The 27,250-nt window shown below is 37.3% G+C and overlaps 1 protein-coding gene across 1 annotated transcript in view; it reads right to left on the bottom strand.

Annotated features, from left to right (window-relative positions):
• Positions 1-27,250, bottom strand: part of nvy (CBFA2/RUNX1 partner transcriptional co-repressor nervy) — a 140,884-nt gene that overhangs the window by 52,769 nt on the left and 60,865 nt on the right. The window contains exons 3-4 of the mRNA XM_089096043.1: positions 21,396-21,548; positions 12,828-12,991 (exon numbers count right to left, since the gene is read on the bottom strand). Of these exons, the coding sequence (XP_088952169.1) occupies positions 12,828-12,991; positions 21,396-21,548 (317 nt within the window). The remainder of the gene's footprint in view (positions 1-12,827; positions 12,992-21,395; positions 21,549-27,250) is intronic.

The following is a 27,250-nucleotide window of genomic DNA, read 5'->3' as shown; positions in this document are numbered from 1 at the left end:
GGCGGAAAATCCCTCCTCTATGGAAAAATCTCAAGACAATTCCAACCCCGCTGGAAATTTCACCAGGACAATCACTCCAGAACAACTCCACGTGTAAACTTGAGTCACCAAAGACAAAGTATGAGAAATAAACGAATTTCGTGCACGAATGTTGTTAAACAACAGTTCAATAAGGACAGTGAAAAAAAAAACTGAATATTTCGATCACATATACAGTGGCCGTCATCAGCAGATATACAGGCAAATTCCTCCCCTCCCGTGTAAAATTTTACCTGGAAATTTCACCCCCAAAAACTTCCCTCCCCATGGAAAATCCTCCCCCGAACACACAGAAATCCCCCCGAAAAATGTATGCATATTTCCCAATCACAAATACTATAAGTAAGCAATGGGTAAACTTCATAACTTACAACCGTTCCCCAGGGGCTATGGAGATTCATTTCGTTCATATTTATTGGGAGCCGGCGTTAATCTCCCGGAAAATACCACTCCGTGGAACCCCCCAGAAAATATCTCCTGAGGAAAATACACCCCCTAGAAAATTCCCCCCACAGAAGATACGCTCCCCGCGGAAAATACCCCCCGTGGCTGGTTGGTCTCCAATCACTTTTGACTTATAAAAAAAAAGACTAAAAATCTCAATTTCTGATCGAATGAGCACCCTCTGAAGTGTCTATGACCATGAGGTGGAGCTGGAGATGAAGAAGGGGAAGTCCCCTTCCTTTACAGAATACATTTTGCTCATTTTGGGATTTAATCTTATTCTTACTTTCATAATAATAGTTCAGACCAGAAATATTCCGAGAAATCAAGAGGGATTAAAATATCAATTTCGAATTTTTGATTGCCCCCCCCACCCGTTTTTATACCCCCCCTCCCCCTGAAAAAATAAACTCCCAAACAAAAGTCCTGGAAACCAATTTCTACCTCCACCCTCCCCTCGTCTTTCCTTTAGAACTAATTCTGTATTTATCTGAGCACTCAATGAGAGTTGGGAGGTTTTGGTATTAAAATGCACATTTTAAGGCATTTCCCTCCCTCCCTAATTACAAAGCAAAGATAGAATCCATTGCAGAGGCTTAAAGCCCTTATATACAAATGTTTGGACTTGTAAAACAGCAGGGAATTTACATAAGACAGTGATATCAGTTCAGACCTTAAAAATGCTTTAGCTAGTTAGGGAGGGAGGGAGATACTTCAAAGGGTGCATTTTAATACCAAAACACCGCAACTCTCATTGAGCCTTAAGATAAGTACATAATTATTTCTAAGAAAAAGACAAAGGAAGGGTGGAGGTAGACATTGATTTATAATCCCCAGGGCCGTATCCAGGACTTTTGTTTGGAGGGGTATCTTTTCAGGGGGGGGGGACAAAAAACTATAAAAAACGTATCAAAAATGTGAAATTGACATTTAATCCCTCTTGATTTCTGTGAATATTTCTGGTCTCCGCTGTTATTATAAAAGTAAGAGTAACATTAAACCCCAAAAATGAGCAGAATTTATTCCGCATAGGAGGAGGGCTGTCCCTTCTTCATCCCCACCTCCGCCTCATGGTCATAGAAACGTCGGAGGATGCCCATTCGATCAGAAATTGAGAGTTCTAGTCCTTTTTTATACGTAAAAAGTGATTGGAAACCAACCAGCCGCTGAGGGTATTTTCCGAGGGGGGTAGGGTATTTTCCAAGGGGGGGTATTTTCCGAGGGGGTTATTTTCCGGGGGATATACGGGGAGGGGGGGGGCTTTGGGGGTATTTTCCGAGGGGGATATTTTTCGGGGGGGGGGGACTCCTAGACCCGTAATTATTAGACCTTCCAACTGTGCTGGCTATCTTAAAATTTAAACCGGGTGACTTTGGGAGAAAAGTGGCATGGGAGGAGGGCTATTTGACCTTTGATGTTTTTGTTCACTTAAGAAGGGCATTAAAACTACTAATTTTTGATCGATTTAGCCCTCTACTGATCTCCTAGGACCATTGGTTCGATACGATCACCTCTGACAAATAAAAAAAAAAAAAAAAAAAAAAAAAAAAAAAAAAAAAAAAAAAACCGCATCCGTGAGCTTTCTTTTGACAAGAAAATATAAAATTCCACATTTTTGCAGATGGGGCTTGGAAACTCTACAGTAGGGTTCTCTGATACGCTGAATATGATGGTGCGATCATTAAGATTCTTTTACTTTTTGAGGGTGTTTCTCTTCTTTTTCAAAAATAAGGTAGATTTTTTCCCATGCTCATAGATTTGATGGGTGGCATCAAATTAAACACAATTTATATATTTGGAATCAGCATAAAAAGCCAATTCTTTTTATGTATCTATTGTTATCATAATTTCATTTTTTAGAATTTTGATTACTATTGGGTCGAGTCGCTCTTTACTCAGAGTTTGTTACCAAGAAATATATATTATTTGATAAATGAAATAGTGCCTTTCGTAATGCATATATTTCCTAGGAGCAATACCAGTGTAAATCCTGAATTAAATACATAAGAAATATGTTTTTAACTAGTTTCCAGATCTTAATAAAAAACATGATTTAGTCGGGTTCGGATCCATTGCGTAGACAATTCTTATTTTCAAAATCATCTTTTAATTACGCTATAAAAATCATATGAAAATCAATTTTAACTATTACCCAGTTTAAGATTCGACCGTATTGTACTCGAGTATCTAATTCAGCCTCCTGGGTCTGATAAAGATTAATTAAAAAAAAATTCTCTTACGAAAGTAAAGAGCGAAGGTGAAACTTGAAACGAACAAAAATTATTATTTCGCAGATTACATAAGACATATCAACTAGCAAAAATTAACTGATTCTTGATGTTTTCCAATATTTGTAGAATTCTAAGAACTAGCATTTTACTGAAAACACATAACTGACACCAAAGAAACTGGATGTTCCATTGGGACTTGAGAATTCTATAAATAGCTTGCTGAAAATAAAAGATTAATTTATAAGGCTCTTTCACCCGCCATGATATCGATAGCTCTTAGTATAAAATAATGATTCTCGAAAAAAAGCTCGAGCAAGCTCTGTTTTCGGTAAAGCGCTAGTTTTGTGTATAATAATCTTTTTTATGCTAGTTTTTGCGTTTAAATGTTTGCATCTAACCTCGTGACAAATGAATGTCACCAAACTTTCTGAAAATATTTAAATAGGAAAACCTTAGTGACAGGGGAAACGATGCAGGAATTTTCATCGAAATAAACAGGCGCAAGTGGCCCACCATTTGTGTATCTGTTTTTTAACATTAATTAGCGTATTTCCTAAAAACATAAGCCAGAAACAGACGCCAGGTCACAGGTGGAATAACAAGTTCGCAAAAGCTGGAACAGATGGAGGGAGGAATCTGAACAATAAAAACAATTCAGATAATTTTCAAAGGGACATAAGAAATTTATGACAATAAACTAAATACTTTTTAGAGTTTTAGAGACGTTGATTAGAAACGCTTGAACTTTATTTGTAAAACAGACCTGGTCGGCTCTGACGAATTAAATAATTGTTTTACGGAATTAATTACCTTTCTGTCGTCAATTTTGAACATAAATCAACTAATAAAATTACACAAAATCCAGAAAAAAAAGTAAGAAATAAAAACATACATGTAATATGTTAAAAACACAAAACACATTAAAATTGTGAGCTAATGTGTTAGAAGATAATATTCTACTCGAATTAAATGAAGGCTATACGGTGTTACGTGAATACTAACCCAACAGAAAGAGCAGTGGCGTGTCCACGATTCTGATTAAGAATTGCGGGGGATTTAGGTAAGAAAAGTAGTTGTGAATGTGATGGTCTTTAAAGCCATTGTTTGAAAAGACCTAAAAATCAGGGCGTAAAAACCATGCTGCAAATTTAAGGGGAGGAGGGAAGGGCCAACCCCAAAACCAACCTATGGGATGGACTTATCCTAAACTGAATTCTTGAAAGTCGGCTAAATATTTTTTTTGGTCCAAGTCTTGATTTTTTAGATTGTTGGACTTCAGTTAAACGACACTTGGTATATAATTATTCTGGAGTTGTCCTGGTGATTATTATCGCCTTTATTTTGATAAAGTTGAATAGCCAAGTTCATAAATAAGGAGCATGGTTTATAATTTTTTGCTTAAAACTTAGATTAGTACAAAACGAAAAGACACAAAATCAATTTCAACTGTTTGAAAGAAGAGAGATAAGATGAGAGATAACGATTTTTATTTTCAAACGCCATAAAAATGGTCATGCCGATCAGCGGCAGTTTTTGTCATAATACGACACTAAACATATAAAACAAATGAAAATCACAGCCACAGCCATCGTCATGCAAAAATATACATTGATTCAAAATATCACAGATTCAAACTAAACAAAGTCAAACAGAGTCAAGTTTAAAAGGAATAATGAACTAAAGAAAATAAATATATACAATTTTTAAGGAGTGGGTGCAGAATTGAAAAACTTGACAAGCGACGGAACAAAACTACTTGTGTACCGCATATACCGTGCTGGTACCGACTGAATTTTTGGTACCTGTTGAGCTACATGTCGTGGGAGCCTTTGGCACGAAGGGAGAGCAAAACTTCAAGAATAGATAGAAGAAATAGCGAAACCCCAAACTAGAAACTAAATGGAATCATATTGGCTATTTTTCCCTTTGTTTTTCAATAATAGCAGCAATTTAGTATTTTTACCGGTCTCTTTTCCCTTTCTCTAGCCAACAATAGTCTTCTCGTAAGTGGTACAGCTAGCAGATTTGAATAAATTTTCATTCATATTTGGGACGGCTTGATTTGAACCCAGAGATTTCCTCTTGAAGCACCTAGGACATCAATTAATAACATTCTCCCCCCTCTCACCTGGACCCACCTTGGGTTTACTTATACCTGAGAACCACGGTTTTCAAAGAATTTTCTTTGATTGTTTCTTATGGGCAGTACCCATTTTCGCCAGTGGTGCCACGCTGAGCCGTGAAAACAAAAAGGCGAAGTTACTAGTTAGATTTCATAGCACATTTGTCCCTAAAAAATTCAAATAATTACAATTGTTGGCTCCCAAATATATAACTAATAGCCCAGTAAAAATAGCTAAAAAAAAAAGGCCCAACCTCAAACAAACTGCAACAAAAATGATTTTTATACCAAAAAATGCAGAAAAATCAGAGAATAACATACTAAAAGCCCACCAAAATCCACCTATGGGAAAATCCGTGGCAGGGGAAAAACGGGGGAACCAGGGGAAATTTTGGGAAATCCAGAAGTGTTCGGATGCATTCTAGTCGAGAGGATTTTCGATGTAACTTTTAACTTAGAAGTCAAATCTTGCATCAGAATCTCGATTACTCTGTCCCCTGAACATTTATGAGGGAGAAAAGGGGGGAATAAGGGGAGATTTTGGTTTTCCATGTCATTGCGATGTTAAGATGTGACCATCCTGCTAGCAGGATATAGGCCTGGCATCAACAAGTTAGCATTCGGCATGACACCTAGCGACGAGTTCTCTGGACTGACATCTAGTGTCTCTTCAGTGACTGAATTACCTAAAATGTAACGCGCTGAATACTCAAAATAGGCAAGTTTTCTTGTGAATATTGAGTCATTTTTGTTCCGAATCTTCAAGAATGTTAGCCATTTTTTGTTTATCTTGTACTATTGAGAATTCTTTCGCTTTTAAGTGACAAATATACTCAGTTTCATGGCATTTTATTTCTATTTTTACCAATGCCATCTCGTGGCTACTGGAACCGAATTTTAGTGCTTGAAATGATCAATTCGTGAAAACTGTGTTAGGTCACTCACTGACAACAGTTCACTATGTACGTTCAATTTGTACTTCAATTTCAGTTTTCTACAAGAAGAGGACAAATCTCGCTAATTTCTTCGCTCCTTATTTCCCTAAATATCTAACTAAAAAATTTCACAAACAGGGAGGGCTGACAACATCTTATCAGTCACGCAAAGACTTCATTTTTTCTTTAGCGTCGGAGCTTTGTACGTTTAATTGGATTGAACGTTTTCTTGTCATATTTATCGTAGTAGATATAATTATCTACTGTATATCTTTTTTAATTCACTGATGATTATTTGGGTTATTTTTTTTACCAATTGCGGCTTGATGCACTGATGTTCATATTATTTATGTTTGTTCAGTATTTAGGAGCCTAAAGAAAAGAAACATGTCGCGTACCTACAGAGCAGTGTATAATTGAGTTTTTCTTTCTCGTTTTGTGTAATTTGTTCTTAGAGCTGATTTAGATCTTAGCTCCAGCTTTCGTCACTAAAAACCATATGTATAACTCCTAAGTTTATGTGTATTGCTTTTTTTTGCTTATTGCTCCGTCTTTTCCTTTTATATATGACGGGTTTTCCAATAAATAATAATAATAATAATAATAATAATAAAGGAGAATCGCGGATTCAGTCCTCTTCCCACATCAAGTTCTCTGTTACTGAATTAAGTTCTCTGTTATTCTAATATTATTCTAATATTCTAATTAAGTTATATTCTAATATTATATTCTAATATTCTATTATTATATTCGAAGTATATTAATATTCTAATTATATAAATATTCTAATTATATTAATTATATAATATTCTAATTATATTCTAATATTCTAATATTAATATTAATATTCTAATTAAGTTATTCATCAATTTCTCTGTTACTGAATCTTTCGTATCTTCATTTCAGACGAGTATGACTTCACAATGTGCAATCTGTCTTTATAGCGAAGGAGATGATAACAGTCTCTCTACGCTTGGAAGTAAAGGTGCCGTCACAATTAGTACTGCCAGTAAAGAAAGAGGTGATTCTGTCGAAGTTAACCCCGGTGACAAGGTTCATGCTCACTGCCGAAGAGACTTCAGTAACCAGAGAAGAATTTCTAGTCTTAAACGTTGCAATAAAAGTCATTCAGCAAGTAATCAAGAAAGTAACAGTAGATCCTTACGTTCTGCAAGTTCTTTATTCGCATTCGACAAAGACTGTCTGTGTAGTGCGACCCCTGTCATTGCTGATCCGAGTCATCCAGGCTATTCGCCAGCCCAGACTGTTAGAACAGACACATTTCAAGCCAGTTATAGACTTCTGTGTTCACAAAGACGAGACGAATGGTTTACAAGCATTCTGGGAAGGGTAAATGCAAGTACTGCTGATATCCACGCAGCTGATGCTATCTATCACAAAGTTTGTTCAGTGTACTTCTAGACTGGAAAAAAATTTCCTCAGCACTATTCGAAATTAAGTGGTGAACCTGAAGTAAAGAAGTTGAAAAATGGCAGACCTTCCGACGAGGTTTGAAAAGAAGCGTTCTACAAAGCTGCGAATTTCTTTGTCGGTCTGGACGATGTGCAGGTTACACTGACCGATATTTTGAAAAAAATGGAGGAGTTTTTAACCGAAACGGATCTGAAGCCATACAGCAACGGTTACCTGAAGAAAGTGCTAATTGATTACTTCGGCGACAAGGTGATCATATCTGATGTTCCTGGGAAGCAAAGTATAGTGACGCTTAGGGAGACGGCTGCAAACATTCTCCGTGATTATTACCAATTACCAAAAGACATAAATCCGGAGAAAAAAAAAGTCGAGATTGCGAAAACTTTTGCAGGAATAGTTGAGAGCGAAATAAAGACTATGATATCGTCCAAAGAAGAATATGACCAAATACGCACCTTAGTTTCGGCGGAGGACAATCTCGAGTTCTTTGTTCCATCCTTACGGCTTTTCCTGTCCATTTTGATCAAACACAACAGCGCCAAACTTGTGGTCAGTGCAATAGGGCAGGCAATAATGCAAAACACCAGACCTCGAAGCATTATTGCACTAATGCAGCTGGGGTTAACTGAGTCTATGCATCATCGGTTCAGTTCATGCGACGTTGTCGACACACTGAGCAGCCTAGGCCTTTGTGTTGGCTATGCAGAAGCCCTCCGATTTGAAAGATGCGCGGCAATGGCTGAAAGCCCCAACCAAGAACTCAACATAGCAAGAGGCACTCTTCTCCAGTACATTGCAGACAATTACAATCATAACGCTAACACTCTGGATGGGCACGGTACTTCACATGGTATGGCTATTCTTGAGGTTAAGTCTCCTGGCGTCAAAGAAGAGTTACTCGTGTATCCCAGAAAAAGATTTTGACTTGAGAGAAACTAAAAAAAAAGCTGCTATACCGATCTACCCGTACGTGAAGCATACTGCCTTTACAAATCAGCTCACTTACGTAGGGTTGGTACTTCTAGAGTTCAGAGACAATGGCAGATATATAGATATAATGGGGGTAACTTTTCAGCTAGATTTGCGAGGTTCATTAGTTAGCTGACCAGGTACAATGCGGGCAGCTCATACTGACACAATCCAGAAGCCGTCATCAATAGTTTTCCACCCAGAGATTGAGTCAAGTTAGTCCAATCCAGCGTACGTCAACACAAAAGTGATGTTTATTGCAGAGAAGGCAAAGAAACTGAACCAGATTCCTGTCATAACCTTCGACCAACCACTGTATTGGAAAGCAAGAATGATGGTTGAATAATCGCCTTTCAGTAGCCCCTTGAAAGAGATCGCAGTGATGCTTGGGTCCTTTCATGGAAGAAGCAGGTTTGGTTGAAGTCCTTGAACAGATCTACGCACCGAACACTGTAAAACACATCATCTCTGGCAAAGCAGTTTCTAGAGCAATGAGGGCACATTCTCTTCTTGACTTGGCTCTGTACATCTTACTTTTTGCCTGTGCTTTCGAATATACTGCCGACGGTCTACGAAGTCAACCCGCACCCCAAATGGTGAGCGCAGCCAGTGTCTATACAGAGCTGACATCCGAAAATATTTCTATTGAAGACCTTTCTGCCTCTCTAGCGGTGGTTTTACTTTTAGAAGAAATTGAGCAGGCAAAGAAGGAGCTAGTTAGCGAATCTAGGACTGCGAAACTGCGGCTTGAACAGTATTCTGAAATGAATAAAATTCTTAGGATGTCAGTTCGCGCTGAACGGACTGGAGATTTCGACCTGTATCTTCAGAGCTGGTTAGTATGCTTCCTTATAGTATAGTTATGCTTCCTGGTTTAGTATTTCACGGCATGTGGTCGAACTGCATATTCAAAATCAGCCCGTTTTCATTTACAAACCCTTGTCGGTTTGAAAGAATCGCAGCCAGAATTATACGAGAAGTTCCAAACTGGTCACTTTTCTGTTAACAGAACCGAACATTCGTGGTCAGGACTGGCAGCAGACCTTTTTATAGACCAAGTCTTCATGAAAACTCTGAAGACCGCTGGCGGTCTCACTAGAGGGAGAGGTATGAATGAAGTGCAGCGGTCGATCTAGACACTATCTATGCCAGTGCGAGCTCAAATGAATGCAATCATACAAGACCTAACTGGATCTGTTTACCACACAAGCGACCAGCATGTTGATACATCGGGGTCCAGTATACTGAGAGACAGCAAAGATTTTCAGAAGTTGCTCAAGTTCCTTGAGACTTTGTAGCCGTTCAAAAGGGGTCAGGAGCTAATAAATATTGTTACCGGAGTGAATGCTTCACCAGAGGTCAAGGTCGACGAAGCAAAAGACGTTGGCTTGCACATACTGCAAGGGATGGTTGGAAAGCCAGTAGAGACTTTTGTACTCAAAAATAAAGATAAAGTCGTAACTATGGCTGCAAAGTCGGCCCCGAAGCTTGATGATGAGCCGGTCGAGATTGACCAAACGTCATTGTTCCAGCGACTAGCGGCTGTAGCCACTGCCGACGGTCAGGATCTGTCGGATACTCTTGGTTATGAACTTTGATCTTTTCCTCCTGCACTTTTCAGGTCATACCAACTACTACACACAGCTGACAAGGCTTCCCTCTCAAATGCCCTCTGGAAAATGATCGAAGGCTCTTTGCGAATCTTTCAACCAGTTGCAAATATGTTGTAGATGGAGGATGGCTCCTACATAAATTGCCTTGGACAACCAGCGCTACTTTTGGACAAAAATGTCTGGCCTACGCTAGCTATGTCAAAGCTCATTCTGGAAATGCTACGGTTGTGTTCGATGGATACGAAGATTCACCGTCAGCAAAAGACCAGACTCACTTGAAAAGATCGAAAGGCATAAGATCTCCTGATATCGACTTTACTGGGACAACAACGGTAACCCTCAAAAAAGACTTTTTCGTGAACAACCTGAAGAACAAGGGAAAATTCATCCTCCTCCTTGGTGGAGTGCTAAGCTCGTCAGGGTGTCGCGTGGTGTATGCTTCAGGTGATGCAGATTTCACGATTGCGACAGCCGCATTGACAAGTTGTCCTGAGGTAGAAACCTGTCTTGTTGGCAATGACACAGACCTGCTCGTCTTGCTTCTTCACCATTGCCAGCCAGGAAGCTACCCACTTTTCTTTCGAGCAGAGACCAAGCCGGGAACATCCAAACTCTACAACATAAGAGAACTAAAAAGCAAGCTTGGGGAAGTCGCAGAGGTCATACTGCCCATCCATGCTATCCTGGGATGCGATACGACCTCTAGGTTCTACGGCGTAGGAAAGCAAGTGTCACTTTTATTGGCCAAGACCAATGAAGAATTCCGGAAAAATGCGGCGGTTTTTTGCCGGAAGAACTCAGAAAAGCATCAGATCATCAGTGCAGGCGAAAAGCTCACACTGCTTGTATATCGGGCTAAAGCTGATACCAACCTTCAGGAATTGCGTCACACCATGTTTGTCACAAAACTGGCTTCTTCGACCTAGTTCGTTCGCCCAGAAAGCTTGCCTCCGACATTGTCAGCTGCGAAGTTTCACTTCTTCAGAGTTTTCCTACAGGTCATGGAATGGATGGGTTGCTCAGCTAATCTGGACCCATGTGACTGGAGTTGGCGGCTAGACAGAACCAAGTACGTACCTGTAACGATGAACTCGAAGCCAACACTCGAAGCACTACAGAGAACGGTACGATGTGCTCGCAAGTCAGGTTGTGAAATAAAGCGTTGCAGTTGCAAAAGAAACGGACTTCACTGCACAATTGCATGTGCCGAGTGTCATGGCACCGACTGCCAAAATTCAGAAAGCATTGACCTTGATGATGATTTTAACAACTAAGTTTCTGTTTTAAGTTTTTTATTATTTGATTTGTTTTAAGTCTGTGATTTGCCGAAGTACAATCAATCTGTACCAATTTTATACACCATATTTTTTTCATATATATTTGGTGTTGTCACTTTTTCTAATAGTCAGTGATCCAGGGACTGTTATCTTTCAAGGGGTGGCTCACACTCGCCGCAGTTGGTTTAAGGGTGGATTCCATGGTAATCGTGGGTGCTGATACCGAATATCAACGTGCACAAGTTCACACATGTGTAGAACATGGTCATTTTAGCCCATAAAGTTAAATTTGGCCTATAATGACGTCATACCACTCTTGAGTTTTTTACACGGTAAAATAATACGAAAACGTTATAAACTTGACATATTCTGCATCCTAAGAACGATTACTTTCACGTGGTATTTTTAGTTTTTCCCCACAACCCTTACTTTTTTGGTTAAACATTATTTAATTTTGAAAACAAGGTTTTTAAATATACTTTTTCTCAGTTTTTTCGGTTTTTCTGAAATTTTTGCCTACATAAGTATATTTTTTATGCTTTATTTGAATTCTGCTTGTTATTACGAGTCAAACCGTGCGCCTTTTTTAAAAAAAATCTTAATTCTTGAGCAAATATTAATTTTTTCTAAATAACGTCACAGTTTTCAGAAATTAGCCTACAATTACCAAGTTTTTTTTTATGTTTTTTCGCTGTTAAAAAAAATGAAAAACAAATCAAACTGCACATCATTTGAACCGTCAGAATGTTCTTTACACATTGTTAATAAAAACAAATTCGAGACTTGGATTTGCAAGAATATATAAGCGTTTAAACAAGAAAATTCCCCCTACATGTGAGCGAACTTGTGCACCCCGACATTCGTTATCAGCTTCCTCAATTACCCTAGAATCCACCCTCAAATCAACTTCGGCTGATGTGAGCCACCTCCTCCCTTTTTTTTGAACTATGGCGAGCCTCGGATAACTGACTATATAGAAAACACGCTTTGGGAAGACAATTTATTTGTATATATCAATATACAAATTATAGGGCTAGGACACGTCCTGTGGATGATGAATGATAAATTTCTGAAAATAGTCCTTGTCGGTGGACTGTCTAGGGCCAAACGAAAAGCAGGTCGTTCGCGAATGGGGTTGGACGATTTCGTAAGGAATGATTTATGGGAAACGGGAACTTCCTGTGAGGGTGTAAAGGGGAGGTTTTTAAATAGATTGGGATGGAGGAGGAGCGTGTGTAGCTGTGTTGGCATCAGGCGGCATGGTGCTGTAGTGAGTTGTTAGTAGTAGTAGTATATCGTTTTAATAAAAATGTAAAAGCTATTATCAAGCGCGGCTAGCTCATATGGTAAAGCATTAGACTCGCTATGTCGGGTAGATACGTGAACAAGACATCGGCGAAGAAAAAATTTCTAAAGAAGAAATCGGTATTTGCCTATTTTAGGCTTGCAAATGGATAAAGAATTCAAATATAGAGGGGAATCTTTTGTTTTTATAAATGAATATTTGTAAAGTTACGGTTTTGGTAGTCTATTATGTTTTGTGTTATGGCAGGGGGGAGGGTAAAATCAGAGGGAAAATTTTGTTGGGTAGGGGGCAAGATAACTTCGACTTTTGTGTAGGGAACGAGGGAAAAAACATTTTTTCTCCAATTCTTAAAAAAGTGTACGTGCTACGATTTTTTCTCTTTTTATGACTGTCGTCCGGCAGTGTTAGTGGCAGTTTTCTTCACATTTCATAAATTTCACATTGAAACGTTACTTACTACTAAATTGAGTATATGAGATCTAACTTTGTCACCAGCTGACGGACTCAAATCTGTTCCAAGATGAAGAAGGGTTGATAAAAAACGCCGAATCTTGCTTAATTGACGCACTGACGACGGAGAACGATCCTCTTCAAAAAATCGACCATCAGGAGTTGAAGTAGCTAAAAAAGGTGATATTTAATGGACATAGGCTGTTCACATTTTATCTACGAGTACACTAAGATTTATGAGCCCTGTGCGATTTTTGGTATGTTGCTTAACGTTGTTGTATATTGTCAAAATTTTACAAAAATTTTACTATTATTCCATAGTCGGAGATTCAGCTCTATCCTTCTGCTGTATTAAATTTTTCGAAATTAGTTTACATGGTTTTTAAATTGAAAATGTTTTGAGTATGGGCCTAAAATTGTCGAAAAAGGGACGATTTTCCTATTTTTGAGAAAGTTTATATCCTTCAAGGTTTGTCGCAAAATCGCTAGTCTCAGAGGGAACGCAAACCTTAAATATTAAAAAATATTTTTTCCCATAATTATTTCCATGTTTATTTAGATATCAGGCTATTCTCTAAAGGCTAAGTGTTTTCAGCCTGCTGCATCGTGATAAAGCTGCTAATAGGAACTGTACATGGCCTGATGAAGTCCCCATAAATTTTTCATTAAGTAACCCAAAGAGGGGGTTGAATGAGAAAGTGACTTTGATAGAAAAACGAAGAACATAAGATTTCAGAGATGTGAAAGCAGAAGTATCTGTTTCTATGCAAAGGAAGGTAGGTAATATTTAAATTTCCCAAATTTCAGAGGGGGAATATTAAACCCCTTGCCTGAAAAAAAAATCTATATAGACAGTAATTGAAACACCTGCTTCATGTTTTACCCCCCCCCCCCAAACACACACAAAAAATATGGCTCACAGTCCCTTTCAAAGGGATATCTGACTACATGCATGAATTGCACAAAGCCAACTTCTAGAATTTGAATCCTAGATGATTTTGTATCTTTATTTACAAATTAAGAGGTTCATCGTAATAAATCATAGGCAGCGCAATAGCGCTGTAATGATAAATCATAGACAGTGAAATAGCACTGCCTAAGTAAAGAACGATGTTGGCAACAATGTATTTTTTTTTTAGACCAGGGCACTTCGCATAGAAGGAGCTGTCGTAGATAATTCTAAATGGGCTCGTTCGATTGGAAATTGAGAGGACTAGGACCTTTTAAATAGCTGAAAGTGATTGAAGGGAAAATATCCCCCACCCTCCAAGCCTATCATTTTCCAGGACACATCCAATCAAAATTTCGGGATAGCCATTTTGTTCAGCGTAGTTGCAAGGTCCAGAAATGATGTCGTTGAGGATGACCGCCCCTGGCCCCATAGCCCTCAGGGATAAGTTATACCCTGGGGACATGTAAGGTTTTTATAGAAAGGGTGGTCGTATAAACTTCGGAAGAGGCTCATTGGATTGGAAATCAGAAGTTCTAGTGCCCTTTTTAAGAGTCAAAGTGATCAGAGGGCAGCTACCCCCCCCCCCCACACACGTCGTATTTTCCCGAAATTAATCTAAGAGAAATTGTCAGATATCTATTTTATTCAAAATAGTCCAAAGATCATATAACAAGGCTTTTGGAGTTGAACCAAACCCCCAGAGCCTGGAGGTATATGTTGTAAGTTATGCCCCGGGGCATTTAAGGTTTTTACGGAAGGGATGGTTGAATAAGAATTGAAAGATGAAAATTGGAAAGTTCTAGTTCCCTTTTAAGAGTCAAAAGTGATGGAGGACAACTAGCACCCCCCCCCCCCCCCCCGACCACCTCTATTTTCGCTAAACGCATCTGATTGAAATTGTGAGAAAATTTTGAACATTTTGTTCGAAATAGTCCAATGAAAACAATGCCTCCAGGTTAACACAACCCCCAGAGCCCTGGGGCAAGGGTTGTAAGTTATGCCCTGGCGCATATAAGATTTTTATGGAATGAGTGATCCTATAAACTCAGAAGGGAATCATTTGATTTGAAACTGGATGCTATACTGCCCTTTTTAAGAGTAAAAAAGGATGTGAGAGCAACCATCCCTCCCACGTCCATCGTTTCCCCAAACACATCTACTCAAAATTTTGTGAGAGTAATTTTATTCAGCGTAGTTGAAGGGTCCAAAAATTATGTCTTTGAGGATGACACCCCCACAGCCCTCAGTGCAAGGGTAGTAAGTTATGCCATGGAGCATATAAATTTTTTATAGAAAAAATAGTCGTATAAACTTTCGAGGGGGCTCAATGGATTGGAAATCAGACGTTCTAGTGCCCTTTTAAGAAGTCAAAGTGATCGGAGGATGGCTACCCCCCCCCCACACACGTCGTATTTTCCAAAAAATAATCTAAAAGAAATTTTGAGATAGCCATTTTATTCAAAATAGTCCAATCATCATATAACAAGGCTTTTAGGGTGGAAAAAAATCCCCAGAGCTTGGGGTCAAGTGTTGTAAGTTATGCCCCAGGGCTATTTAAGGTTTTTATGGAAGAGATGGTTGTAAAGACTTTAGAGGAGGCTCATTTGGTTGAAAATTGGAAGTTCTATTTCCCATTTAAGAGCCAAAAAAGATGGAGAGCAACTAGCAACGTTTCCGACTAATCCTTTTCAACAAACTATCTGATTGAAATTGTGAGATAGCCATTTTATTTAAAATAATCCAAAGAACATATAACAATGCCTTCAGGGTTATACAGCCCCTAGAGCCTTGGGGCAAGGACTGTAAGTTATTTCCTGGGAGCACATAAGGTTTTTATAGAAAGGGTGGTCGTATATTCTTGTAAGGGGACTCATTGGATTGGTAATAAGAACTTCTAGTGCCCTTTTTAAGAGTCAAAGTGATACGAGGACAGCTACCCCCTTCCCCTACATGTTGTGTTTTTCTGCAATGTATCCAATAGAAATTTTGAGATAGCCATTTTATTCAAAATAGTCCAAAGCTCATATAACAAGGTTTTTTGGGGTTGATACAAACCACCAGAGCACGGGGGCAAGGGTTTTAAGTTATGCCCCGGTGGCATTTAAAGTTCTTTATAGAGGGAATGGTTGTATTGACTTTAGAGGTGGCTTATTTGGTTGAAAATTGGAAGTTCTAGTTCCCTTTTAAGAGTCAAAAGTGATAAAGGGTGACTAGCCTCCCCCCCCGCCCCAACTACCCCTCTTTTTTACCAAATGTATCTGATTGAAATTGTAAGATATCCATTTTGTTCAAAGTAGTCCAAAAAACAAATAACCTTGCCTCCAGTGTTGACACAACCACCCAGAGCCCTGGGGCAAGGGCTGTAAGTTATACCCTGGGGGCATATAAGGTTTTTATGAAAAGAGTGGTTAAATAAACTTCAGATGGGTTTTCTTTTTCGACAGCCATTAATAATAGTAATACTTTTAGCTTCAAAGCACCAGGACAAATTTATTGCAGATTTTTTTGTAGAAAAGGCGGGCATCTTTGATCTCGGTTGTCCAATCAGTTTTCACTCAAATGATGAAGTAAAAGATTATAATGAGGAGAATTCTAATCATTTCCTAAATCATCTTCAAATAGATTCTGATGCCTAATATGCTGTCATCTTCATCTTCAAATAGCTGCCACTTGCGCCCCCACCCTCCACCTTAACTTTACCCCATATCTGCCTGAATATTATTCGATGCTTTCAGCAGAGGACGAAGCAACTGAAATGGCTTTAAAACTATCAGTCAATCATATATACAAAATAGCATACGATATAACAATTCACAGTAGTTAAAAAAAAGCAGGGCAGACACCCAACAAATCATAACCTAGTAAAGAACGAACACAGCCCATAGTAACTGCCCGCCATTTGGAGTAGATTCAGGAACTATAACTATTATTTGGTTAATATTAATTGTAAAAACAGGTTGCGAAAACGAGCTAGTTGGAATTAAAAAAAATCAGAGGCAACACTATAGCGTTGCCTATAGTAAACAGCCTTAAAGCTTTAATATTTTATTATTTATTTAGTTTTCCCAGAGGCACTTCATATGGAAAGGGTGGTCGCACAAACTTGGGGGGATGGGCTCTTTCGACTGGAAATTGGAAGTTCTGGTGCCCTTTTAAGAGTAAAAAGTGATCAAGGGGCTAAAAACCCCCACGCCCTCTTTCCCTCAAATGCATCAGATTAAAATTTTGCGATAGTCATTTTCCACATCATTACCACAGCTTGGCGTGAACTTCAATCCTCGTATTGTTAAGGAGACTACCATCACCACTGTGCTATGGTAACTAATGTGTATACAAAGTTAAGTTAGTTTAGCATAAATTATAGTAATAATATAACGTCATTATGTTGACAAATAAAGAATAAAATACAACCTTTTAACAAATTTGGCACTAAATCTGCAGCAGATTCATCAGGAGCAGTGTTTCAATGATTTGAGACTTATTTTTTGCACTGTCCCTTTTAAAGTCTCATTGTCAAAGAATATTTTATGTACTTTTTAAGAGCTAATTTAAAGAGAAAAATATTAAAAAAATTAACTTAGTTTTTTGCAACATTTAATGTCCTCGCTAAGCATTTCCAGTTTAGTTTTGATCCTATCCGTGGGTGAGAATATGAAAGAAGAGCCTTAAATTCTAGCCATGAAGGTATCTACCAAATGACAATATCATACACCAACCAAACCTGATGAGAAGGTGAAAATTGAGATTTTTACGGTCTGCACCTGATCTAAATCCGTAGGGGGAATGGGGGTAAAATATGCATTTACCTGCCAAATCCAATAGGTGAGTTGACAAAAATCATTCAAGCGAACCTGATCCAAAACAAGAGGTACAATTTCAGGTGTCATTGATCAATCGGTCATTGATCAGTAAACACATTTACTTGAAAACAGATTAATTGTAAAAAAGCTGAAACCAGAAAATGATAAAATACAAAAAATAAATAAAAGAGTAAATTAAAAAAAGAATAGCGTCATAGCGTCACTATACTGACGTCACTATAATGACACTATACACGAATAGCGTCATTATGCTTTTAAAGGAAAATGTTTAATGTATCAGTTTAAAAAAATTCACAAAACCCTGAATTTAACTCATTATTCTCTGTCTCACTGCCAAGGAGGAGCACACCTGGTCCATAAAGACATGACTCTTAAAAAGCACACTGGAAAATTCAATTTCCAATTTTCAGAGCCCCTTCCAGAGTTTTTACGACACCTCTTCCGTACGAAATGGGTATGGGAAAAATCCCTTAAATTTGTTGTCAAAATAACATTTTACTACTAAGACTAATCTAAATCATGGCTACTATAATTTTACTTAAGCTTACTATGGGCCGTGGCTAGTCATTTACTTGATTGCAGCTACCGCTGCAATCATCATGTGGTTACCACGTTAACTTATGGGCTATTTGCTGACCAAATCGGCACCAACGAATTCAAAAGTTTGCACCTGTGATTTATGCTTGTTCAAAATTATTCTTTGGCAGTAATCTGGCATGTTGTTAAAGGAATATTCCCGTGCTTTGTTTTGAGGTAGCTCTTAGTTAATTTAAAATGACGCATGTATCGGCAACTTTCCAAATTTGTTATACAAATTTGTATTGTTGTTATAAAAATCAAACAAATAGCAACACTTTCTATCCAAACCATATTAATATTTAAAGTTTACCTAAAATTCCTTTAAAGTTTACCAAGTTTACCTAAAAGTTTACCTAAAAGTTTACCAAGCGACTATTCTCACGAAAATAATAAAAACTAACTTTTTCTCTCTTTCAAACCATAAAAATGGGAAATACATCCTTTAAAATTACCACACAATTCGTTAAAAAAAAATTACGCTAACTATTTAATCCTTCTCTAAATTTGAATGATATGAATATATTCTTTTCTAAAAAAAACGTTTCCGCATACTGACCAATGATCTGCGTTGCGCAGGTACCGATCTCCTGATTCAATGCCTTTGGCCGGGAATGCAATACGTGAATAGGGGCAAATCATCCGACGCTTCCCGTGTTTCCCCCCCAGATTTCTGCAGGTACCCATTTAGAACTGGGTTGAATCTGGCTGAGCTTACAGAGTCAAACCATTGACCCCTGTTTCACACCAAATAACCAGCGACACCAGGACTCGAAGTCTGACTCGAGTCCTGACTCGAATTGTTGACGAATGTTCAGAACAGTTGACGAATTGTTGACGAGTCCTGACTCGAATTCGTCGAAGTCTGAAGCGCTAACCACTTGGCTAGGACAGTTTTTTTTTCTAGAAATAAACTGAACTAAATATTATGGCTCATACATAATGACATAAATAAATTTTACGCATTAGCTCTATCGATCACGACAAAAACTACCGCTGCCACCATGATAATATATCACACACAGAAAAAGGCCTTCGACTTATTCTTAGCTGGATGTATATAACGCATAACCAAGCCCAGATACAACCGACGCCATCGTATTAACGCCATTTATGGTTGTAACCTACGATTATTACGGTTGTAACCTGGTGTCATTCATTATCTTGTTTATGAATATGCTGTTTTTTTTTGTTGTGAAAAAAATTATTTTATTTTAAATATTGTGTTTTGTTTGAACAAATTATATATTTGTTTTCAAATATTGTGTTTTGTTTGAATGAACAAAAGCGAGTAGATGTAGCAATTTACTTTAAAATGGAAACCTTAAACAACTCTCTATGATGTTCCAGTTCTCTGTTAGTAGCAGAAAGAAAATAAAAAGAAAAAAGGATACATCAGTGCTACCCATACAAAAAGGCGATATTTCCTTGTCGTCCAAGCCAGAAGACTGAAAGTTTTCAGAAACAGGTTTTCGGCCATGGCAATTACGATCGTGTACTTTTCATTTTGATTAAAAATAATTTAGATAATAATTCACCATTCCTGAATCAGCTAGAAATGGAAATTTTCTCCTACTTTCCAGTTTTTTTTTAAATATATTTTTTAATCTTTAGTTACAATGGGCCGTACTATGGCCCATTGTAACCAGGGACGAACTACGGCCGCCGTAGTTCGTCCCTTTTTAGGTTCCTTACTAGATAACCACGGAAAGCAATCAATTGAAAAGGAACTATTCTTAGAGTCAGTAATTTCAAAGCTTTGTTTGGGAAAAGGGGGGAGTGGGATACATATGCGAAAAAGTATATTTTAAAGGTAAAGATTTTCTAAATGTTAGGTCCTTCAGATGAGTTTAAACTGAACGAGCCGGGATGGGGGCAATTCCTCAGTAGTGTCCTTTCGTCTGAAGGAATATATTAGAATTGTCACCAAGGACAGGTATGCAGGTGAAGGGGGTGGCGGTCCTCTTCTTACTGCGGAAACACCATGAGCGTGGAATGAAAGATTATTTTAAGTATTCACATTCGGAAGATATGGGGATAGTGGACACCCATCCATCTACTGAACATTGGCTTCCAAAACACCCAGGTCTTCAAAATTGTTCAGATAAGCCCAGACTAGGGAGGTGGGCTATTTCTCACTAGTCTCCCTTCATTTGAATGAACATATTTGGAATTATCGTTAAGGATGGATATTCAGTGGGAAGGGACGGCGGTTCTTCGTTTCATTGCGGAAAATTCTGCCTGTCAAAATTAAAAATTAAGTTCAATTTTCTTATTTGGGAATAGGGGGCATCCTAAAGTCAATTCTGACTCTAAAAATTGTTAATTCTTCCAGAATTGAAAAATTAGAACTAGCAAATTTGGTATTTTAGACTCAACTCACACAACTTTTTTAGACTTTCTTTTTGAAAAATTAGGACTAGCAAACTCAACCCACAAAACTTTCTTAGAGCCCACTTTCTGCCAGGAGTGATTTTATCCAACCAATTACCAAGAAAATAACGTGATGTTCATACAAACGGGAAGTTCTAGTGACCTTTCCAAGCAGTAAAAGAGATTTTACCCCAAAAAACTCCCTGTTCATTTACTAAATTACTATATATGTCAAAATTGCCAAAATGTTATAAAAAAGAACTATAAGATAGTCATGCGGTTTACAGTATCGATGAATTTCCTAATAAATATACTAGTTTCCGAGATCATACTTATGTTATACTTACTGTTTTATACTTAGTTAAGTTTATTCTTGTTTAATTTTTTTAGTTAACGAGTCAGACTAAAAAACTGTATGGATATTTCAAGAACTTTAATTTGTTTATCACGAACAAGTTAAAAAAGAATATCGAATTTAAGCAAAATAAATTCCCCCACATGAAACCAGAGCGACAAAAAATTGAAGCGATCAGATTTTGAACTGGTTAGAAAAAAAAAACAGAAAAATTTATTGATCAGAAAAAAAAGTTAGTTTATTCTAGTTTAATTTTTTTTTAGTTAAAGTGCCAGACTAATAAACTGTTTGGATATTTCAAGGACTTTAATTTATTTGTCACAAACAAGTTAAAAAAGAAAATCAAATTTGAGCAAAATAAATTCTCCCACATGAAGCCAGAGCGACAAAAAAATTGAAGCGATCAGATTTTGAACTGGTTAGAAAAAACAGCAGTAAATAAACAGAACCCTTGTACACATCGACAAGCAAAGAAGTTAAACTCATGAAAAAACTTACCAAAAACTGGGTTAAGAAGAGGGGGTGAAGGCGTGGTTGTAGAATGAGGTGAATAACTTGTGCGGACTTGTTTCCCAGGCGGTGTATTGGAAAATGACTGCTTCAACCGAAGTGGGCATTCTTCCAGAAGATCTTGAGTCTTTCTTAAATCACCTAAAATTTAGGTTTTATTGGAGATTAAATTATAAAATATTTAATTGCACAATTTATAAAATTATTTAATTTATCTAAATTTTAGGTTTAGATAAAATGTTAGGTGTTAGATGAAATACGATTAGCAGCTTTGAGACTGTTAAACAACGTCATTCAAGAACAAACATGTGCGAAAGGGAGGGGTTTCTTTTAACTCATTCCCAAAAGATGCCTGGGTTCTTATGATTCTCCGCGTAATACTTTTCATATATTTTCGTTCGTCTGATTTCTGGGGTTCTGAAAAACTTGTTTCTTCTTAAATGTCAGCCCCCCAAATTAAATTTCCATTGATGAACCTATGGAACAAAGAGAAGAAAAAGAGAGAACCCCCGGAAATTCAAAATAAAAAAAATAAAGCAAAAAAATCCCACGTTCGGTTAAAAAAAAAACGACGAACAAATAGAAATAAAATATAAAATAATAAATATAAAATAAAAATATAAAATAAAATAAAATATGGAAGAAAAGGGATAGAGATCAAGGAGCAGGTGGAGGATCCCCTTCAGATGAACATTTTACAAAACATAACTTCCTTTTAAAAGCGTCAAAAATGTTTATTTCGTCTTAAAACCCCCTGAAACGCCATCCAAATTTTTGGAAACATAGGTCATTGTTTGTGGGTAATTGGTAACCTATATGAAGCAAAATAATATTTTAAACTCAAACATTAAAAATTTAACTTCCAAACTCCTAGATAGAAAATTCAAGAATCTCAGATAGATTTATCATTTCCAAACTCTGTTTTTATTTCTCTTCTTGAAGAGGTTGAACTAAAAGCTATTCTGAAAACCAATGGGTAGAAATTGTCCTAATGTAAATGAATTAAAATTTTGTTAAAAGGCAGGGGACTCAGGCTGTCCCCCACCTTTTGATGCGCGAGTATATGCACAACAGTCGGAACATACCCTAGATTATTAAAATACTATTTATTTAGGGTACATGAATTATATTAGAAACCCATTTTTTGTGATAAATAGGCTTTGATTTGTTTAGGCTCGAAGGTAGGGGACTCAGACTGTCCCCCACCTTTTGGTGCATGAGTATATGCACAGCAGTGGAACATACCCTAGATTGTTAAAATAGTATTTATTTAGGGTAGCCTACATAAATTACATTAAAAACTCATTTTTCTGTGATAAAGAGGCTTTGATCTGTTTAGGGTCGAAGGTAGGGGACTCAGACAGTCCCGAACCTTTTGGTGCGTGAGTATATGCACAACAGTCAGAACATACCCTAGATTGTTAAAATACTATTGTTTTAGGGTGCATAAATTATATTAAAAGCCCATTCTTTTATTTGTGATAAAGAGGCTTTGAATTGTTTAGGGTCGAAGGCAGGGGACTCAGACTGTCCTCCGCCTTTTGGTGCGTGAGAATATGCACAACAGTCGGAATGTACCCTAGATTGTTAAAATAGTATTTAGTTTAGGGAACATAAATTATATTAAAAACCCAATTTTTTTTACTTGTGATAAATAGGCTTTGATTTGTTTATTGTAGAAGGCAGGGGACTCAGACCGTCCCCTACCTTTTGGTGCGTGAGTATATGCACAACAGTTGGAACATACCCTAGATTGTTAAAATATTATTTATTTAGGGTGCATAAATTATATTAAAAGCCCATTCTTTTATTTGCGATAAATAGGCTTTGAATTGTTTAGGGTCGAAGGCAGGGGACTCAGACTGTCCTCCACCTTTTGGTGCGTGAGAATATGCACAACAGTTGGAACATACCCTAGATTGTTTAAATAGTATTTAGTTTAGGGAACATAAATTATATTAAAAACCCATTTTTTTTTTTACTTGTGATAAAGAGGCTTTGATCTGTTTAGGGTCGAAGGTAGGGGACTCAGACAGTCCCGAACCTTTTGGTGCGTGAGTATATGCACAACAGTCAGAACATACCCTAGATTGTTAAAATACTATTGTTTTAGGGTGCATAAATTATATTAAAAGCCCATTCTTTTATTTGTGATAAAGAGGCTTTGATCTGTTTAGGGTCGAAGGTAGGGGACTCAGACAGTCCCGAACCTTTTGGTGCGTGAGTATATGCACAACAGTCAGAACATACCCTAGATTGATAAAATACTATTTATTTAGGGTACATAAACTATATTAAAAGGCCATTTTTTTTATTTGTGATAAATAGGCTTTGATTTGTTTAGTGTAGAAGGCAGGGGACTCAGACTGTCCCCCACCTTTTGGGGCGTGAGTATATGCACAACAGTTGGAACATACCCTAGATTGTTAAAATAGTATTTATTTAGGATACATAAATTATATTAAAAACATGTTCCAACTGTTATCAAATGTTGATAACATGTATGTTATCACAAAAAAATGGGTTTTAATATAATTTATGTACCATAAATAAATACTATTTTAACAATATAGGGTATGTTCCAACTGTTGTGCATATACTCTGACAGTCTGAGTCCCCTACCTTCGACCCTAAACAAATCAAAGCCTATTTATGTACATAAATTATATTAAAAGCGCATTTTTTTTACTTGTGATAAATAGGCCTTGATTTTTTTAGGGTCGAAGGCGGAGGACTCAGACTGTCCCCCACCTTTTGGTGCATGAGTATATGCACAACAGTTGGAACATACCTTAAGTTGTTAAAATAGTGTTTAGTTTATGGTACATAAATTATGTTAAAAACCCATTTTTTTATTTGTGATAAATGGGCTTTGATTTGATTAGGGTCGAAGGCAGTGGACTCAGACTGTCCCCCATCTCATAGTGCGTGGGCGTATGCACAACAGTTGGAACAGACCCTAGATTTCAAGTTTTTATTAGGAGACATGAATCATATCAGGAGCCAAAAATCTCCTTTGCGGATAAGAGTGCAGATTGATATTGATACAGCAGATTGATATTGATATATTGATATAGCATTTAAAATATATTTTATCCTTCTTTTCAACATACAATACAATTTCGGTACTTATCTGTTAGCCAGTACACACTCGAGAAATTGTATCTACAGGTACGGGTTTGAAACAACTGAAACACTTGGGAGATAGATAGGATATATATAATTTGAGCTGTATATTTGCACATTAGGGGGTACGGGGTTAAGTATAACGGGGTTGATAGCAAAATGTAACCTAGCCAAACCTAACCAAAATACCAAATAAATTTTTATTAAAATACAGCTACAATGTAGTTTTCCACTGATCCGAAGCTAATTATCTCCGCGTACAAACAGCAATAAACCGGTTATTGTCTGATTTAATAGATCCAGATTCTCGAGTGTGTACTGGCTAACAGATAAATACCCAAATTTCTAAATTGCCGGACAGAGCTTTGCCATCTCTTCTTTTACCAAGTTTCTGGTTTAATTCTTATTTGATTGAAATTAAAAAAAAAATCTAATTATCAGAATGAGATTTCATCGATCCCAGAATTTACACCATACCATAAAACTAAAACTATCACAAAAGAAACTTTAATCAGCAAAAGCTATTATAAATTTTCCAGACATTCTCAAGTTTTCTTTCAAGCCTTGGGCCAGATGGGATCAAGATTATTGCCATCTGTCGTATATTTCCCAGTACCGAATGGTAGTAACGATCTCCAAAAGAGGCAGATTGATAGAATTTTCTTGCAAGCGCTGCAGACGGTGAAATATTTTCTCACGTAATTATGGAAGCAAAGCATCAACGAATATATAACAGCTGTGCAGATAACTCCCTTTAACCACCTTTAAGTTCCTACTGATTTAGCCAAGGGATGGCTCACTCCAAAAGCAGGTTTACAGAACCAGGGTTGCCACCACAGTCAGTACCTAAAGTGCTACAATTGCCCAAACGTGCTACACAGCAATTTTCGGTGCTATAGTTAAAAAATCGACTATAATAGTGCTAAAATAGTACTTTCGTGCTATTTTAGCAATATTTTAGCAACCCTGAGCACGTCCTACAGCGTTACAGATAATAAAATAATGCTAAAATAATACTTTCGTGCAATTTTAGCAGCCCTGAGCACGTGCTACAGTGTTATACATAATAAAATAGTGTTAAAATAGTGCTTCCGTACTACAGGTGACAGCCCTGTATAGAGCTTCCTAGGGCACAGATGTGTAAACAGCGTTGCCAGCGCGATACACAAATTTTTGGTACAGCTTAGAGATTCTGGTACAATACGGTAGATTCAGATATTTTATGGCACAATCCAAAATCCCTGTTAGATTTCGGTAGATTTTGATTGCATTTGCTAGGTTAAGTTTCCTATTTCGAACTTTTCCTTCAAAAAGGATATAAGCAAAAGAGAACAGATATTTGGTTCAATACAAACTCGACACAAAAATAAATCTCAACAAATTTCAAACTAATCCTCGCACGAGGAAACAGTGCTTTAAATTGGTTTCTGAGAGTTGACTTTCCAAGTTTTAAATATTATTGAATAGGTTTAGATAAAATACATCTAAATTATAAATTGTTTAATTGCACAATTTGTAAAATCATCTAATTTATCTAAATTTTAGGTTTAGATAAAATAATAGGTGTTAGATGAAATTTAGGGGAGAAGATGTATGCGGGAAAAAAAACTTTTCAGTTTTTCTAGTATTTATATCGGTTAGACGGAAACTGACGTGGAATGCTATAATTGTGTCACAAATCTTTTGTGGTATAATTTCGCAAAAAAAGTGGTACAATTTGGTCAGAAAAGTTGGTACAATCTGTTTCAAAGCGTTAGCAACGCTGTGTGTCAGTCAATACTCCATATGAGGTACAAACACGAATTCGAATGGTGAGCAATACCTCGATAATAACAGAAACACTAAATGCTACGATTTCTCTATATTTCCTAATTAATATAACGTCATAGTTGCAAAAGCAAGATGATCGGAATGAGCCAATATACCTTTTTTTACTGAAAGTTACAAGAATAATGAATAGATGGGTATAAATATATTTGGCGATGTATTATACCATATCAACCTCAATCAGAACCCTCTGGCCAACAGTGTTCGCCCTTCTCTCACACCTAATATCTCTACTCTTTTCCACCCTATCTTTCGAAAATTTGGTCACTAATTGAATAAATATACACATCCCGAGCAAATATAGATGGGCTTCGCTTTGACTTACCTGGGCATAAGACGCGAGGCACCGAGTAGGTTTACCACTCTATGCCTATTATGAGACAGAGTAGCTTCTGGTTCTCATTATCACCCTTGCCCTGTCTCTCTCTCTCTCTCTATCTCTCTCTCTCTTTCTCTCTCTCTCTCTCTCTCTCTCTCTCTCTCTCTCTCTCACTCTCTCGCTCTCTCTCTCTCTCTCTCTCTATCTCTGTCAGTGTCTGTCTATCTGTCTCTCTCTCTCCCTTCCTCTCCCACTCTCTCTCTCTCTCTCTCTCTCTCTCAGTGTCTGTCTGTCTGTCTGTCTGTCTGTATCTCTCTCTCTCTCTTTCTTTCTTTTTCTCTCACTCTCTCTGTCTCTTTTTTTCTCACTCTCTTCGTAAAAAAAAACAAAAAAAAACAAAAACGGAAGAACGTTTGGCTGTGCTTGATTCTGACTAAAACCATCTGGAAATATGGTATACATCAAATTGTTTTTAATGGACCCCAACAATAATCTTGGAAACAGTACAGATGTTCAAGACCGTGTGGTTTCTATCCTGAATTGTTTGAAAAATTGTTCAGTCCAACAGACC

Source organism: Artemia sp. Qi Xiang Cuo, chromosome 10 (assembly GCF_049724085.1).
Source record: "Artemia sp. Qi Xiang Cuo chromosome 10, ASM4972408v1, whole genome shotgun sequence".
In the NCBI taxonomy this organism is placed as follows: domain Eukaryota; kingdom Metazoa; phylum Arthropoda; class Branchiopoda; order Anostraca; family Artemiidae; genus Artemia; species Artemia sp. Qi Xiang Cuo.
Note: the sequence above shows the minus strand (reverse complement) of the source record. Positions and strands in the feature narration are given on the sequence as shown.